The sequence below is a fragment of the Cupressus sempervirens genome, chromosome 4, assembly GCF_028749045.1.
Source record: "Cupressus sempervirens isolate cs-2001-9-10 chromosome 4, ASM2874904v1, whole genome shotgun sequence".
Taxonomy (NCBI): domain Eukaryota; kingdom Viridiplantae; phylum Streptophyta; class Pinopsida; order Cupressales; family Cupressaceae; genus Cupressus; species Cupressus sempervirens.
Genome location: NC_143121.1, coordinates 838,630,553 through 838,647,035, shown reverse-complemented (window position 1 = coordinate 838,647,035; position 16,483 = coordinate 838,630,553). Strand labels below are relative to the sequence as shown.

General features: G+C 34.0%; 1 protein-coding gene across 3 annotated transcripts in view; it reads right to left on the bottom strand.

Annotated features, from left to right (window-relative positions):
• The window catches only part of LOC149564004 (putative inactive leucine-rich repeat receptor-like protein kinase At3g03770), a 35,030-nt gene extending 25,770 nt beyond the window's left edge, over positions 1–9,260 (bottom strand). For 2 of the 3 annotated variants that reach the window (XM_089827091.1, XM_089827092.1), the window contains exons 1-2: positions 7,224–9,260; positions 5,973–6,106 (exon numbers count right to left, since the gene is read on the bottom strand). In XM_089827091.1, the coding sequence (XP_089683217.1) occupies positions 5,973–6,106; positions 7,224–8,589 (1,500 nt within the window). In that variant the 5' untranslated portion in view covers positions 8,590–9,260. The remainder of the gene's footprint in view (positions 1–5,972; positions 6,107–7,223) is intronic. The other variant, XM_089827093.1, reaches the window with a different exon arrangement.
• Positions 9,261–16,483: the final 7,223 nt, after the last annotated feature.

Here is a 16,483-nt window from a genome sequence, read left to right as displayed (position 1 = left end):
CCCAATTTTTGACCTAGTTTGAAATATAGCCGTTGAGGTTCGCATGAAGTCAATTGGCAGTTTAATTTGTCATAATCTAGCGAAATGGTAAGATAGTTAGTCGTTATGATTTCAAGTGAAGATGACATGTTAGTTGATCGTTAATCACAAACTCATGAAATTGAGAAGATGGTTAACCGCTATGATTAATTATGATTAAATAATTTATTATGATAATATAAATTAATTACGAAGAATTTCCTTGCAGGAAGCATGTTGAAGGGGTGGAAGCATTGTCAAAAAAGAATTAGGCAAGGCATCACCATCACTGGGCAGACGGGTAAAGGACCTAGTGATTTGAATCATAATACATCTGCGGGACTCGCATGAGTTATTTAATAATTTAATTAAATTAATCGGGTTAAATATAAACATATCTCAAAGGATATCTTTCATCATATTATTTTAATTAATATTTATAAATGTTCATATATGTATAAATGATTTAGCACCATTATAATTTAATAATTAATTGACGTTGCTTGTTCATATTTGATTTTAATAATTATAATAACTTTTAAAACCTTTCATTTTCTTTCTTTCTTTCTTTTCCTCCTTTCGGCTTCCATGTTCTTTAAGCATTCAAACTCCCTATTAGCATCCTCGTAGTTTGCAGAGACAACCCGAATATATACTGTGCTACCAATTGAGTTTTATTTTGTCGCAGGTCTCAAAATAAGTTGGCGGATTCATCCAAATACGCAAGGCTCTTTGTAGATATATAGCAGAGTCACTTAAGTAGTTGGAAGGAAGGAATCTAAAGCCCTAATTGATTGAGTGACAGCTGGAACCTTACATGATACAGTGGTATCAGAAGCCTTAATTGAATCCATGGTAGCGAGAGCCCTAATTTGAATCAATGGTAAACCCTATTTGAATCAGTGGTATTAGAAGCCCTATTTGTAATATCAGTATCAAAAGCCCTAAATGAACCAATAATAAAAGATGCCCTAATTGATACAATGGTATGTGATGCCCTAATTATTAATTTAGTGGTATTTAATTGTAATTATCATTTGATTTTGACATAGTGATTTTTAGATGATAGTCATCATGTAATATTGTTAAATTGGTATTGTGGACTAACCTGGGTGGTTGCAGAGGCATCCGTAGTTTTGATTTCGATCTCAGTTTACTGAGGTATGTGGTTTTAATTGCTGTAGTAGTTTCATTTGATGGTATTTCAAGTTTTTAGTTAAGAAATTTTGTATAACAAATTTTTAATGGCAAATCTTATTCACATGAACATGAATGATATAACTGTCTTCCTATGAAACGAAGTAGTAACTGTATTCTTTGAGTATGTTAAATGTTAATTATGACCCGAGAAAAACTGGATGTTGCACAGTAGCCAACAACAAAGAACAGTTAAGAGCAAGAAGAGGAGTTTGGAGGTTGAGAAAAGTAAGGAACATTAGGAACCTCCAACAAAGAAATAGAATGCAACACTGTCAAGGGAGAGCATAATTGAGGCTAGAAGTCAAGAAGATAATACAGGTGGACAAGTGGCCGCGGTAGAGGTGAGCTCTAATTTAGAATCAAGCGGTTACAGTGATAGCACCGAGTACTCTCCTCTCTCAAAGAACCAACTTGGAGAGGATGTGACAGTGACTAGTGAAGAAGAGGATATAGGTCAATTGATATTGAGGAAATAAGCCAAGCGCCCAAGGCCATATGTGATGCTTTGCTAGTTGAACCAAATCCAGATTTGGGGAGATGCACTGCACCACTATGGTTAAGGCAAATGCTTATGCCAAGAGGCGAGGTAGTGATTGCCCAAACAGTTGAAGATATCCAAGGATTAGTAGAAAAGGGTGATAGTGAGAACCATAAACAAATTGCAAAAATGGTGGCAAAGGTAATCAAGAGCGACAATGATGGTCATTGAAAAATTCAGATTGCTATACCAACGATTAGCAAGGCATTGGATGAGACTGTAGCTTAGGAATATGAGATAGTAGAACATAACTTGGGAAGAATCACGGATGACATGGAATGTGAGGAGATCTAGGAAGGCATGGTTTCAATCAGAGAAAGGTTAAGGCAAATGAAAAGATTGTAAAGTTGGAAAGAACAAATATTGGAAAAATTGCTAGCCTATCCAACAATTGCATTAGGCAGCCCTTCCTCAAGATAGTGTGAGCATCACAAAAGAGATATCGGCCCAGTTACATGAAGTCAAGGATTGGATCCACAACACAATCCAAGATGGGCGAAATTTCTTGCCTTTCTTTATCGTGTTGTTTAGGTCATTGGTGGCTATCAGAGACAAATTCAAAATATTTGAAGGTTTAGGTCATTGGTGGCTATCAAAGACAAATTCAAAACATTTGAACGGGAGTAGAAAGATTTCCTTCTAGTCAAGGACTTGGCCATTCCCAGGTTACAGGCATTCATTGAGCTACCGGAGAAATATTTGGAAAGAGCCAAGTTGGTAGATGAAGGAGGATTGAGTACGGTGGAGCCTTGGTTTGTTGCCTTGACTATCAAATTGAGAATACTTAAAGAGGTACAGAATGAGATTGCACAACACAGCCCAAGCATTGACACTTCCATCTCAACCATGATGAGTGATGTTGGGGCTCTGCTTGATTTTGAAGATATCAAAGAGAAGAACGTTAATGAGATAGGATTTGGATCAAGATTGGATGAGTTGGGGAAGGTTGCTATCAAGAAAAAATATTTGGGCACCCTTGCCTCCCTCAATGCCTTTATTGGATATGTGAAAGAATATGAGAAGGATCATGAGAAAACACTACAAGCAGTGAGCAACATGATGAATTCAATTGAGCTCAAGATGAAACATACACTTTGCCCTCCCATGAAGGAAGTCAACAACAAGCTAGCCAAGTTCATTACTTTGGCTAAAAAGATGAAAAAAAGGGGTAGAACTACATTAGAAGATCATCTAATGTAAGCCCAAGTGGCAAATTCTCCTTCTTCTTGGGTAGAATAGGTGTTTGATTTTGATTGGCTACCATTTTGGTGCCTTCTCATTGGTTGCCACTTTTCCTTTTCTTCATTGGTCCATTGATGAGGTGGCATCTTCTCATTGGCCGATGGGGTGGCAACCCTAATTAGGGTTTCTAGGATCCAATTTGAATCATTGGTTTTGCCTCTTAATCTCTACCGTTGGTTGTAATTTTGGCCTCTATATAAGGCCATTTGCTCTCATTTGTAAAGGGTTGAAGAAAATTGTTGCTAAGATAATTTCAAAATCGCTTCTCTTTATCATTGTTGTGACTTGCATGGTGATTAAGAACATTTGGTATTAGTGCATGGTTTCTACTTCAAAATAGTTAAAGTTAGATTTCCTTTGAAGTTGTTAAAGTAGATTTCATTTTGAGAAAGTTGCTAAGTAAGAGTAAGAGTAGAGTTGCTAAGTAAGAGTAAGAGTAGATGGATAGTTGCATGGTGATATTAGTGGATGTTCGATAGGGATCTATAAACTAGGCCACTAGCATCCTAGCGGCTTGTTAGGAAGCCTTGTGTGGTAATCTAGTCATTTTCCCTTGAATCATTGCATTTATGGAGGTAGAGCTGCTGGTTAGCTTTCATCAGATTTGATCCCTATCCATTTGCTAATCTTTCCATTCGTAGGAGTAGGAGTAGAGCAGTGAGTAGTTTAATATTTGGAGCTTTGAGGAAGGAGGTTAGAAGAAGCATCATTGGTAGACACACCCCCCACCATCACCACCATCAACATTATCTGGCACTCAAATATTTTACAAACCCATCATCATCACCATCATCTTAAAACCCAAGTCATCCTTGAATGAACAACGTAAGGCCGCCTACGTGATTACCAACAAATCACATCGATATAACTGAGTTAGTATCCACAAGTGTAAGGAACATTGGAGTTTTTCCCATGTCTTCATGAGTATTGACTTTTCAAGAGAGGGATTGAGTGTTCAACATTACATGTCAAGTATTCAATCGCTATACGTTATGTAGTGGTACAAACTGACATCAACATGTCTGTTATTTCATTCTTGGCAAATGTGTTGCAAGATAAAACTAGAAGCGATCTGTTAGTGTTGTGGAAACTGTATAAAAAAATTGGGCAACCTTCATAAAAATTTGGTGTATGTAATGGACTCCACACTAAAATGGAAAATCCCAAAGCACAAACCAGATAGCTCATATAGGAAGCGCTGTTGGGTATTCTAAGCTAGCGTATTGTGTGGTCTCACCAGTCTAAAAGCTGAATAGATATCTGGAAGAACCAATTTATTTTTTTCTCATAGGTTATCTATCATGAGAAGGTTGCGTGGGAGAAGGGTTCAAAGAAACCTCGACTAGAGTTCCACAGTGCTGTCCAATTGCCATGGGGAGAAGGTATTTTAAGCACATATGTAGTGTGGTTTCAGCAGCCCAAAGGCAGAATACACATCTGGAAGGAACAGTTCCCTCTCTTTTCTTCGCCCATCATGAGAACGTTGCTGGATACAAAGAACCCAAAGGACCCTTGATTTTCAGCCAGGGCCACAAATTCCACAGGACCATCCAATTGCCACAGTGAGAACACCATCACCTAACAGAAGACTCATAAGCAGTGCTGACAATGCAGTCATCTGACAGTGGCAGGGGGAGGCAGGGCACCTCTTTTCTCCAAAAAAACCCAAAGTATCAGAGTCCAACTACCAAATAATTCTGTTACTATTGCAAGGAAGGTGATAATCTTAGATGTAAATAAACCCTCAATAAAGGAGGTGCCACTGAAGATTGGAAAGGGATAAGAGAGCAGTAGCTTTCCCTCCTAGCTATCTTCCCAATACCTGATGAGTGTACCGATATTCGAAATAGTATTATCTAATAAGAGATGAGCACTTTAGATGATGCAACATAAAACCTAGTAAAGGAAGCAAATTTGATACTTGCTAATGCTGCTGCTAGTTTCAAGTTTCATTGAGCAAATCACCATGCTCGTCTTGAATGACACAAAAGTCCTGAATATAACTCTACGTACCATGAAAATAAACAAAATAGCTACTTTTTTAAATTATTAGTGATGATTTTGAAAAGTTATTTTGTAGTCACAACTTACATTTATACAATAATCCAGATAAGTTACATTCTATTACAGTATGTTATCCTGTTTAGTACATTATCATGCCTTTGTATCAGTGTCTATTGAGTGGATTTGATATCGAAGAGTAAATTTATGTTCTGCATAGTTTATTAATTTCTAAATATCAGACATTTTTCAAAGCATTTTCTAAGTAGTGTCAACTGATATGCACATTATGCAGGGTACCACATTAAACATTTAATATTGAGCACCCTATGTGCAGAAAAAGAAATAAAATTTCAGCAAAATACACCTCCAGTGAACAAAACCAATAAGCAGGAACCAACATCTTTTGCACCTTCATCACATTAGATAAATTTGGGTAAAAAGTTTAGAGACACAAATATTTCTTTCACTTCATTGCTGGACTGCTTGAAGTCAATCCTATGCCTATGTTAAACATTTTGTTAAAAATAAACTATTGATTTCAAAAGAATTTTTGCAACTTTTAAAGAAATTTCATAAAATTCGGAGTGATGTCCGACAATGGACACAAAGAATCAAAGATGGCAATGTTAGAAATACATAAAACAGTAAAACTGTTTTTGCATTTTAAATGGCAAGCACACAAACAGTGATCTCTCAATGTGATTATTTGTTAGTGTAAATTTTCAGCTCAACATATAGTTGATTTTTCCTATTTTCAGCATACTGGCCTACCCATTATTGAAGTCAGGGACATCTCCATTTGATATTCAATTTCATAGCTGATAAAGAAGTTGCATATATATATATCTCTGTGTGTTTCACAAAACATAAAATTTTGCAAAGCTAATTTCCCAAAAAAGAACTATAAACAATAAATCGCATAAGTGCATACATCCATGTGTTGCTATTATTTAACATGTCAGATCATTACCTTTCCATGGAAGCCTTCTCCAATCAGTGCTGCCTCATCAAAGTTGTTTGTTGCTTCTTCCAACTCCTCTAAAGCAAAAGATCGGTACTGGGGAAGACCATGTGCGCCCAGCTTTATCCCCTGAGATATATACCCTTATGCACAAATGCATAATCAGTGAAATGCTATATGCCAAAGCTGGAAATGCACAGGAATTTTCCTCAAAACAGACATTTCACCCCCCGAAAGATTTCTTGCTAGAACAGCATTCAAACCAAGTAATTGCCATACAAACAGGGTAGCAAGAAAAGGATAGTCCTAGAACCAAATTTTAATTTTAATTGATCTGCTGAGAGAAATTTAAACAACTGCTAAAGCAAGTAGACTTAGGAACAGATTATAACAGATGTCTTGCTACATTAAATGGGGATGGTGTTATCCAACTGAAAGAACTTATAATGTTCTGCAGATGTCGAAACATGTTTTTGCATATGTATCCTACAGCAAAACAAAACTCTTTTTTCACAGAAAAATGAACTACAACAAGAATCCTAAAAATGAAATATTCATAAAATTTTGATATACTTAAGACAAAGAGAGGAAAACAATTGCTGATCGCAACTGGCTCGAAAGGAAAAAATGGATGCAAAAGACGATAGATGACCTTCACTTCTTCTATATAATCAACGATGATGAAGATGAAATACTTTTTTGAAGTAATATATATCATACTGGGTGGATTCAAACTGTAATATTACATCAAGATGTCATATACACATATATATACTTATGTTTGTACATTCGCCCGGGAGGATCAAACCCATAGTGTGTTGCCACTCCAATTATTCCCAGCCCGCAAGCAGCCCTGAGAATCAAACCTGGGCTGGCTGTGGTAAACTGCTACACCGCGGACATTACATTCAAAAGTTTTTCCCAAAGAACAAATAATGGATTAAGGAAGAAAAAGTTTCTGAAATTGCTGGATCACAAACACAACAAATGCCATTTTTGTAGGTGGATTCAAATAGTAATTTGCACATAAAACGTGGAAGCAAAACCTTGATTTTCCATAAAATGCTCTAAAACCTTGCAACGAACATTCAATATTTTATCAATCAAAGCATTTAGGAAATGCAAAATCAGGCGAGAGACGAATTCGGATATAAATTTGAAAAAATAAAGAAAGCTGCGAAAAGTTTCTTGCGAAGAATGTATTTGCAGCCGTCATTATCGTAGCAATCAAAATACAAAAAAAAATCAAGTCGAACTTACTTGCATTGACTAATAGTTCTGAGGATATCCCTGTTGAAGCAGTCTCCGGAACAAGTTTTCCTGGAAGCTTCCTCAATCTTTTCTTGTGCCTTATCCATCTAATTAACACGCAAACTAGCAAAACCACCAGCAACAAAGCTGTAACACCACCAACAGCTATCACCACAATAACAATCACGTTTCTCTGCTTCGGGTTTCTATGTATTTCCTTCGACAAAGGAATTGTTTGACAATGGGAGTAACTATGTTGAGGCTGCATATTGGTAATCAAGCAATTTCCTTCAATGTTGACTGTTTTTTGATCAGAAATAGTCCGTAGACATGAAGGTAACCGTCCTGTCAAAAGATTTGCAGAAAGGTCTACAAACCGGAGAGTATGACTGCAAGACACGTTTCGAGGAATAGTCCCCCTTAATGAATTGCCTGCTAAATTTATGACGACAATGGATGGCAGAGAAAATAGGAAGGGAGGAGGTGAGCCAGTTAAAACATTGAAAGATAGATCGCAGTATTTCAATTGATTCAGTGTCCTAATATACAACGGTATGTGACACCTGAACCTGTTTTTCCTCAGGGAAAGCGTAATCAATCCTTTTCCAAGCGTTGGGAAGTCCGGTCCCAGTGCATTGTCTCCCACATCTAAAAGTTGCAAACCCGTCATGGTGCTGAAATCAGGCAAGTTCCCATACAGATTATTACCTGATAGAGATAAAACTCTGAGTTCCTGTATGCCGCTGATAGAATGTGGCACATTTCCACTCAGGTTGTTATTTTTCAAGCTCAACAACTCTAAGCTTGGAAGGGCGCTGAACCAATCTGGCACACTCCCGTTCAACATGTTATTGTCCAGTACGAGCGACTTGATATTTCTAAGCTGCCCGAATTGGTATGGAATGGTTCCTTGTAAGAAGTTTGAGGTTAAATTTAGTGTCTCCAGAGAGGTCAAGCGGTCCAGCTTGCTTGATAGAGGACCCCATATGCCCAATGACACCAACGACACGGATTTTAAACTGTAGAGCTTGGTGAATGTCGTGAAAAATGAATCTGCTGAAAATGTCCGAGATAATGTCTGCTTGGAAACTGCAAATGCGCCACTGAAGGAAGCTGAAGAGGGCTTGTCACCAACGATTGACAGTTCAGTTATGGTGTTTTCACTGCATACAATGGTTAAGGATGCGGAGGGCTTAAGGGCGCAAAAGTCTGTGGTATTAGTAAGGCTATCTAAAACCTTGGGAAACTCGAGAAGTGTCTGAATTCGTAGCAGAAGTATGCCCTGTGAAGATTGCAATTGCTGAGACTGTGGAAGCGAAAAAAGAACAAGAATCATCACCATCACCAGCGTTTTCCTATAATCTTGTATTGCCATGCTTCAATTTCATACTAGAGCTCAATCATGGCAGCTAAAATTGCTTCGTTATACACTATATTCTAGCCCTTTTCAGCTTGCAGGCTTGACAAACGCCACTAGAAGAATGATCTACAATTTTTTAAAGAAAAACTAGACAGATGCTATCATTAGAAGCGATTGTCAGTACTTGCTGCCATGTTTTAACTTGTGACTTGTCCTTACTGGGCAGAGGATTAAACAACCCCGGACTCGAGAAGAAACTTGATTTCTATTATATATACCTATCAATCAAGATACAAAACCCAATTTCTTACTGAGTACAATTTTTCATTGCATATGAAGATGTATTTGGATCTAATCTGTAGCTAATCCTCCACCTAATGGGTATTAGTATTAATATTAAATGCAGTTTTGTGCTGCATAGAAAGACAAATTTGCACAGATGCTCATGTGACCTTCCACTCGCAAGACACAATTTTCAGCCAGTCATGGAAAGGATAATCAAATCATGATTACCGATTAAAATGTTTAATATTTATGAGGCTCTTGAAGAATGGAAGGACGGTTTCGAATCTCATAAATATTACTGATTCGCATGTTGATAAAATTTAAGCTCTTGTAGAAGAAGGGAGAAAATGGCTTCTGATGGCTTTAACTTCAATGACTGTGTTACTGTCTGCAAAAGAAGCAGCAATAACTATTCTATGTCCGAGCTTAATGCTCTTGCAGTGTCGCCCGTACTGCCCCACTGTTAATTTTACTGCAGGTTTTTGTGTTTTACAATATCACTACGCTATAACATTGGCTGGTTTTTTAATCGATTTGCTTATTTCAATTAAAAAAACTACCACATAAATATTTAGGACCTCTATCAAAATATATATTTACGATTTTGATTATTATTAGATAGAGTGGAAAAATAGTGTTTTAATTGTGTTGTCTAAATTATATTATTTTAAAAATATAGGTGAGTGAAGAGCTTAAAGCTTATCTTTCGGTTTTCCTACATTTGGGGAGCTCTTTATAGAACTCCATGTGTTCTAAGGGGATGTCTATGCAGGCATCAAAACAGCAATTTCTAATTCAATTTAAAATTAAGATACAGCTTTAAAATTATTTTTAATTTAATTATTAAAAACACTAAATTACTGTTTTGATGCCGGCATAGACATTGGTGTGTTCTAAAGGTGTCATTTTAAAACGTCTCAAAACATCTACCCAATACACTAAAACCCTCCACAAATGGAACAATCAGCAATCAAGAAAATGAAAAAAATGAAAAAAAACAAGCAACTATTGGTGGCATGTTTGTGTGTAGTACCCAAATAAATTGTATATATATATATATATATATATATATATATATATATATATATATATATATATATATGATTTCTAAACTTTTTGTTCTTAATACATTTCAGTCACTTATCTAAGTAACATAGAATTAAATTAAAGATATTAAGTTAGTTTCTAGAATCTATGTTATGTTAAAAAGTATTGGAGGCTTTAAGATTTAAGTCTATTTATCTTTTTATCATGTTCTATGATTCATTATCCAAATGAAATGTTAGAAGAGAGAAAGTAGGTGAATAATGGACTAAGACTAACTAAATAGCGAAGGGGTGATTCTGGGGAAGTCTAGAACACTAGAAACAAGAGACAACAAGGAAGACAAATGAGAGGATATGACAAAGAGAGAAGTGTAATGCATAGATATTGTTGAATAAATATGAAAATATAGAGGAATGTTGTAGGGACTTTTCTCTTTGTCCTTTCCCCTCATTTCTCTCTCTTATTGTCTCTTGGTTCTTTGTTGAATACATGGGAAACTATAGTGAAGGTTTATTGTAGGAATAGTTCTTTGTTGAATACACGTGAAAATGTAGTGAAGGGTTAGTGTAGGAATTTTTCTATGTCCTCTCCTCTCATATATGTGAAAATGTAGTGAAGGGTTAGTGTAGGAATTTTTCTATGTCATCTCCTCTCATATATGTTCATTGTTGTCTCTTTGTTTGTCTAACCTTATACTACCCATTCACTAATTAGTTAGCTCGTCATTCTAATGATTGATCATAGAATATAATTTAAATTGTAGATTGGAGAAGATATCTTAATAAATCCAAAACCCTTTAATGCTAATTTACATAAAAATTATTAAATGTCTTTAGATGTAATGTGAAATTTTAAGATAAAAAATAAATTAGTTGTATTACTCTTTATATTAATCAACTTTCAAAACATCTAAAATCATTAGAGTGAAATTTAGAACATTTTCCTATAAGTAATTTAAAGTCATTGAATCAAAAATAAATTATTTGTATTCAGATTTTTACTCTTTATTTATATAAAATTAAATAAAAAAATAAATTTATAAATTATATATAGAAAATTTTAAAACAAATATATTCTAAAAATCATTTAATAAAATTTCATTTACTATTTAATGAAATTATTAAAAAATATTAAATAAAAATTGCTTAACCAATTCATTATTTATCATACTAAATTGAATTTCAATTACTTTCTAACAACAATAAAACAATGATAACAAACGCAATGATGATAACAAAAACAATATATCAAAAGCAACAACAATGATAAATTTAAAAAAAAACATTTATTAAAGAAAAAAATATCAGACTAGTCTTTGAAAAACACTAATATTTTCTCCCATAAAACGTTGTTGTGGAGTGAGTTCAACGGACTTTTTTCTTCCATCAGCAACTATATACTAAAAATGAAGAAAATATATATATCACATCTATATGATTCTTATAAGCAAATCTTACGGGACAGTATTTTTCAATTATTTCAAACGTTAAAGATTATTGTAGTTTAACAAAGGCTACCAAAAAAGTGGGTATGAGATATGATTGTATTTTGAAGGGCAAGACAAACATGTTCTTGCTTGGAATACAACCATGAAAGTGGGAAACTCAAAAAGAAGGAAGATACTTATTGTGTGATGGAGAAGCGCTACCCACACAGTTGCCAATATCTTCGGCTAACCTCTAACTAACCCATCAAATAAAAAAGCAAACCTTCGTTCTCTGCATGTTGAAGGAATGTTCTCTTCAAGTACAAGTCATACAGTTTTCATCCTTTGAAAACAGTGTCTTATAGACTAAAATTAGCATCATTTGTTAAAGTAAAAGGTGGTTATCACGAGTAGGATGTGACCTCTCTCCCTTTACATCGTTTTATGTGTGTATTTAGTCTTTACATGTTCCTAAGCAGATTTTTTGTTTGGTTTGGTGAATTCATCAAATTTTAACTCTATATATTATTATATGTATTTCTAGACTAGGACCACTTTTCACATGTAAGTTTGGATTCTTTAATCTAAATTTGAGTTATACTATTATTATTTTAAATTATTTTGTGATTAATTGTAAAAAAAAATTAATTATGTGTCTAAAGTTTATATAAAATAATATTATTTTTTGTGTGTGTATTTAGTCTTACATGTTCCTAAGCAGATTTTTTGTTTGGTTTGGTGAATTCATCAAATTTTAACTCTATATATTATTATATGTATTTCTAGACTAGGACCACTTTTCACATGTAAGTTTGGATTCTTTAATCTAAATTTGAGTTATACTATTATTATTTTAAATTATTTTGTGATTAATTGTAAAAAAAAATTAATTATGTGTCTAAAGTTTATATAAAATAATATTATTTTTTTACTATTTTCCATAATCTTAATTTATTCAATATTTATGCTTCTGGGTGCGCTTGTGTGTAAGTTTGACAGCATCAACGTTTTGGATCATACTCCATGATCCATCATCAGGATGAGAGAACTAATAAGACTTGAATACAATTGACAAGGTCTCTATGATTTCCAATGAGGATGGAGGTGTCTCACTTTTGTCTTAGCCTTGAGATTTGACTCCAGTCAATTTAGGAGTCATACCTCATTTGGGCTTGTAAATAGCTTCTAAAAATATTTAGTAGTTCTATCATGTAATTCTTCTTTAAATGGAGCTTGGACTCAAAGGGTGGAGAAGTTGTTTTGCAAGTTGCAATAACAATGAATAACTCAACTCATCTCCAAGGCATGGAACTCCCAACTCAACCTCAAGATTATTATTTTCTGGTGGATCACTTGTATGGGAAGATTTTGACTATAGATAACCTATAAACTATTGCAAATCCTTAAGGAAAATCTAGGAGATATTAAATTTGGCAAGAATAATTCTTTAAATAGTGGAGGTAAAGGAACAATGGATCAAGAGTTGGGTGATAGTTTCCACCGCATTTTTGAGAGGAATTCCACCGCATTTTTGAGAGGATGCATCGATTAGTCAATTGAAATCCCCTTCGTCTGAGGTTATCTATAGTCAAAATCGTACCATGCAAAGTTGTCCACCAAAAGAAAAAACTTGGGGATGAGTTGGGAGTTCCACACCTTGGGGATGAGTTGAGTTCGTCATTGTTATTGCAACTTGCAAAACAACTTCTCCATCCTCTAAGTTCAAGCTTCCTTTAAAGTAGAATTGCATGATATAACTACTAACTATTTTTAGAAGTTATTTACAAGCCCAAATGAGGGATTGCAACATTTTATACAGAGCTAGAGTCACCCCTCCAACTTGAGGATTTGCACAAGTTTATACACCTCTGGGATTGCCCCTCCAACCACCCATGATCTGACATATTTGAAACCGTTTTCCACCTCATGTTTTCTAGAACGTATAGAAAGAAAGAAATAATAGAATTTTTAGGGCTTTCCTAATAGCATTGAGACAATGGAGGGTATCATAGAGAAGCTGCTCTTAGAAAATGTTTCTATCAGTTAATTGAAAACCTTGGCCAACCCCCCTTCCTCCACAGATTGTATGTTGGCAAGGAAATGGAACCTTCCAAGCTTCTTCTACATAGTTGATAACTCTAAAAAAATTGCCAAACTCAATAATAAATGGATGGCCCCCAAGCTCCTTGGCTTCAACTAGACTTTGATGGTGTTACCTGCAGTGGATTGGTTGCTAGAGGTGGAGTTCTAAGAAATCATAAGGGAAAACTAACTTTGGGCTATACAAGGAACTTCAATTTTGCAACTAACGACTTAGCTAAAGATTTGGTGTTGTACTAGGGTCTCAAATTTGTCTTGACAACTAGGACTACTAGTCATTGCATTGAAGGTGGTTCCAAACTGATCATTGAAGCTACCAAAGGAAATATGAATTCTCTTTGCAACACGCTTTTAGAGAAGGAAATTTTATGGTTGAGTCCCTTGCTACGGTTGGTCTTGGGATTAATGGTATGAGATGTTGGAGGAATATGTCCTCCCTCACAAGAAATACCACCTCGCTCATTAGGAGAGAGCAAAATCATGTGAATCCTAAATGAATCTCAACCCTCTTGGTGTTAGATCCCTAAAGAAGCCATACTGGTTGGCAATTATTATGGAAGGCATTTCCATGTCAATGCTTTAAAATTTGAATGTGGCTCATATGGAGGGGTGGATGGGCCTTGCCTACATGAAAACTTGATATGATGGTGACACTAACTTATTCTATCCCTTGTGTTGCAATGATGGTTTTTATTAATGGTGATATGACTTTTAATTATTTCACATATTGTGATCTAGTTATTAATGATAGACATCTTCGTAAAAGACTTAATTTTTCCCATATTTTGAATTTAGACAGTTTGCACATGTCTCCTAATTAGGATGTCATTTCCATGTGCAGTACAACTAAAGTTTATAATTACATGCTTCATCATTTTTTGAGTTGCCTTCTTGACAGTTCTATGAGTTCTAAAACTTCTCTTTGCAATCACTATCTCTATGGTTTGTGTGTGTTTGTCATTAGAACTCAGAGAAGTGGACACAAAGGTTCAAGTATTTGTGATGGATGTGCGACCAATGAGGAGGTGATTTCCAAACTAAGAACTAAGTTGGCCTACCGGAAGAAACTAAAGACAAGAAGAAGGGCTTTGAGGACGTAGCTACTAGGGAGTTGTTTTCCTTCCTAGGTGAAGATTAGACCCAATTGTTGTTGACAAAGCTCAAGGAGGGCATTAATTTGTTTTAATGGTTTTTATTTTGGTTAAGTTGGTTTCTCATTAGAGGATCTCTAGTATCCTTGTCTATATTTTGAACATTAGCTATGCATGGCACAATACTCTCCATATTATTTTTTGGCACATTTCCGTTAAAAAGTCATAATGGCTTAGATAATGGTTTTAGTGGGATGTTAGATAGATGTTTCTTTTTGCTTTTTGTGAATACTCTACTTACTGTCAGTAGAAAAACTATGATATATGGTTTCCTAGATTTTAAGGGATAGGTTTTTGAAATTAAGGGAAGGGATAGGTTGACAATTTGTTGTAAATCTTTGTGATTCCAGTTATTGTTTATGTGTTGTAACTGCTAAATTGTTCTTCATGGGTCAATCCGTTAGCTTTCATCGCTTTTAATTTCAAAAATAATGAATAACTCAAGATCGAGAGAGTCAAACTAGTATAAACAAACCCAAATCTTTTTAAAAATTATACCTCCCTTTCAAACATTATCTTAATATTATACAAATAGTTTTATGGATTTGATTGTGTGTGTTTTTTTACCATCAACATTTCGGATCATACTACATGATCCATCATCAGAATGAGAAAGTGCAAAGTATGATAATGTTAATCTTAATATTAATTTATAGATCATAACTAGCATAAATCGTAGATATTCCAAATTTTTATAAAGCAAATATTCTTAAGTAAATGGGAAATTTGTTTTAACAACCAACAATAATAAAATGTTACATCATTTCAAAACGGTTAAGAAAATGTATCTAAAAGAAATGACGAAAATCAACAAGATAAAAATAAATCTATATTTTTGTCACATTTCTTAACAATATTGCATTTAACACATCGTACAAAAATATTCCATTTTATGTGGGTTTCTTTAAGAATGTTTGTAGATTCCAGCTAAGGCATGGGTAACTTAGATTCCAACAAGGCCCACTCTCTCAACCCTTTTTCGTATTCAGTGAAGAAAAGAGAACGAATTATTTTGTCGTGGAGAAGGTCAATGATTTTGTGTACTTTGCTTTGCCATTTTATTTTGTTTCATTTTAATAATTGAAAAAGTAATTAAAGGATGAGAGGATTAAAGCTTTACCATATTTCAAGAATGATAGACAAACAAACATATTAAAGGCTTTATCCGATTCATGCTGTGCAGAACCTTTATTTACTTGCTGATATTATTATTATTATTATTATTATTATTATTGTTATTATTATTTTCAATTTTAAATGATAGATTTCAATGTAGTATATATTTACGTTTATAGTAAAATAGATTGTAAGTATATCATTGTGTTAATATTTTTATTATATTAAATGATTTTATGAATTGATTTTTTAAATGAAAATGTATCTAAACTTGTATGATCAATATAACATTAGGCTCTAGGTAGGGGTGGCTTTTCTTTTCTTAGGTTTGGAGTTTTTGAATTGTGAAGATTATTTTTATTTTTATTTTTATTTTTGAGAGAGTCAAATATATATATATATATATATATATATATATATATATATATATATATATATATATATATATATATATATATATATATATAGTAATTAAAAGTATATATGATTTTGTAAAGAAAATATAAGAATATATATATAGACAAATAATTAATTAAAATGGTAGTAATAAAAAATTATTTGGTTAGAATTGGGAATGGAATTAGTAAAAGTGATGAAGAAATTGAGACAAATCAAATTTTATAGTTATCTTGAATTCTAATGATGTGATATATTATCATAAGAATCAAAATTTAAAATAATGTTAGAATATTAGGATTTCTTAAATGAAGATCTTTGGCTTTGCAAAGTATTGTTGTTGTTTTCTAATTGGCTATGTCAAGATCTAAGGCTTTGCAAAGTATTG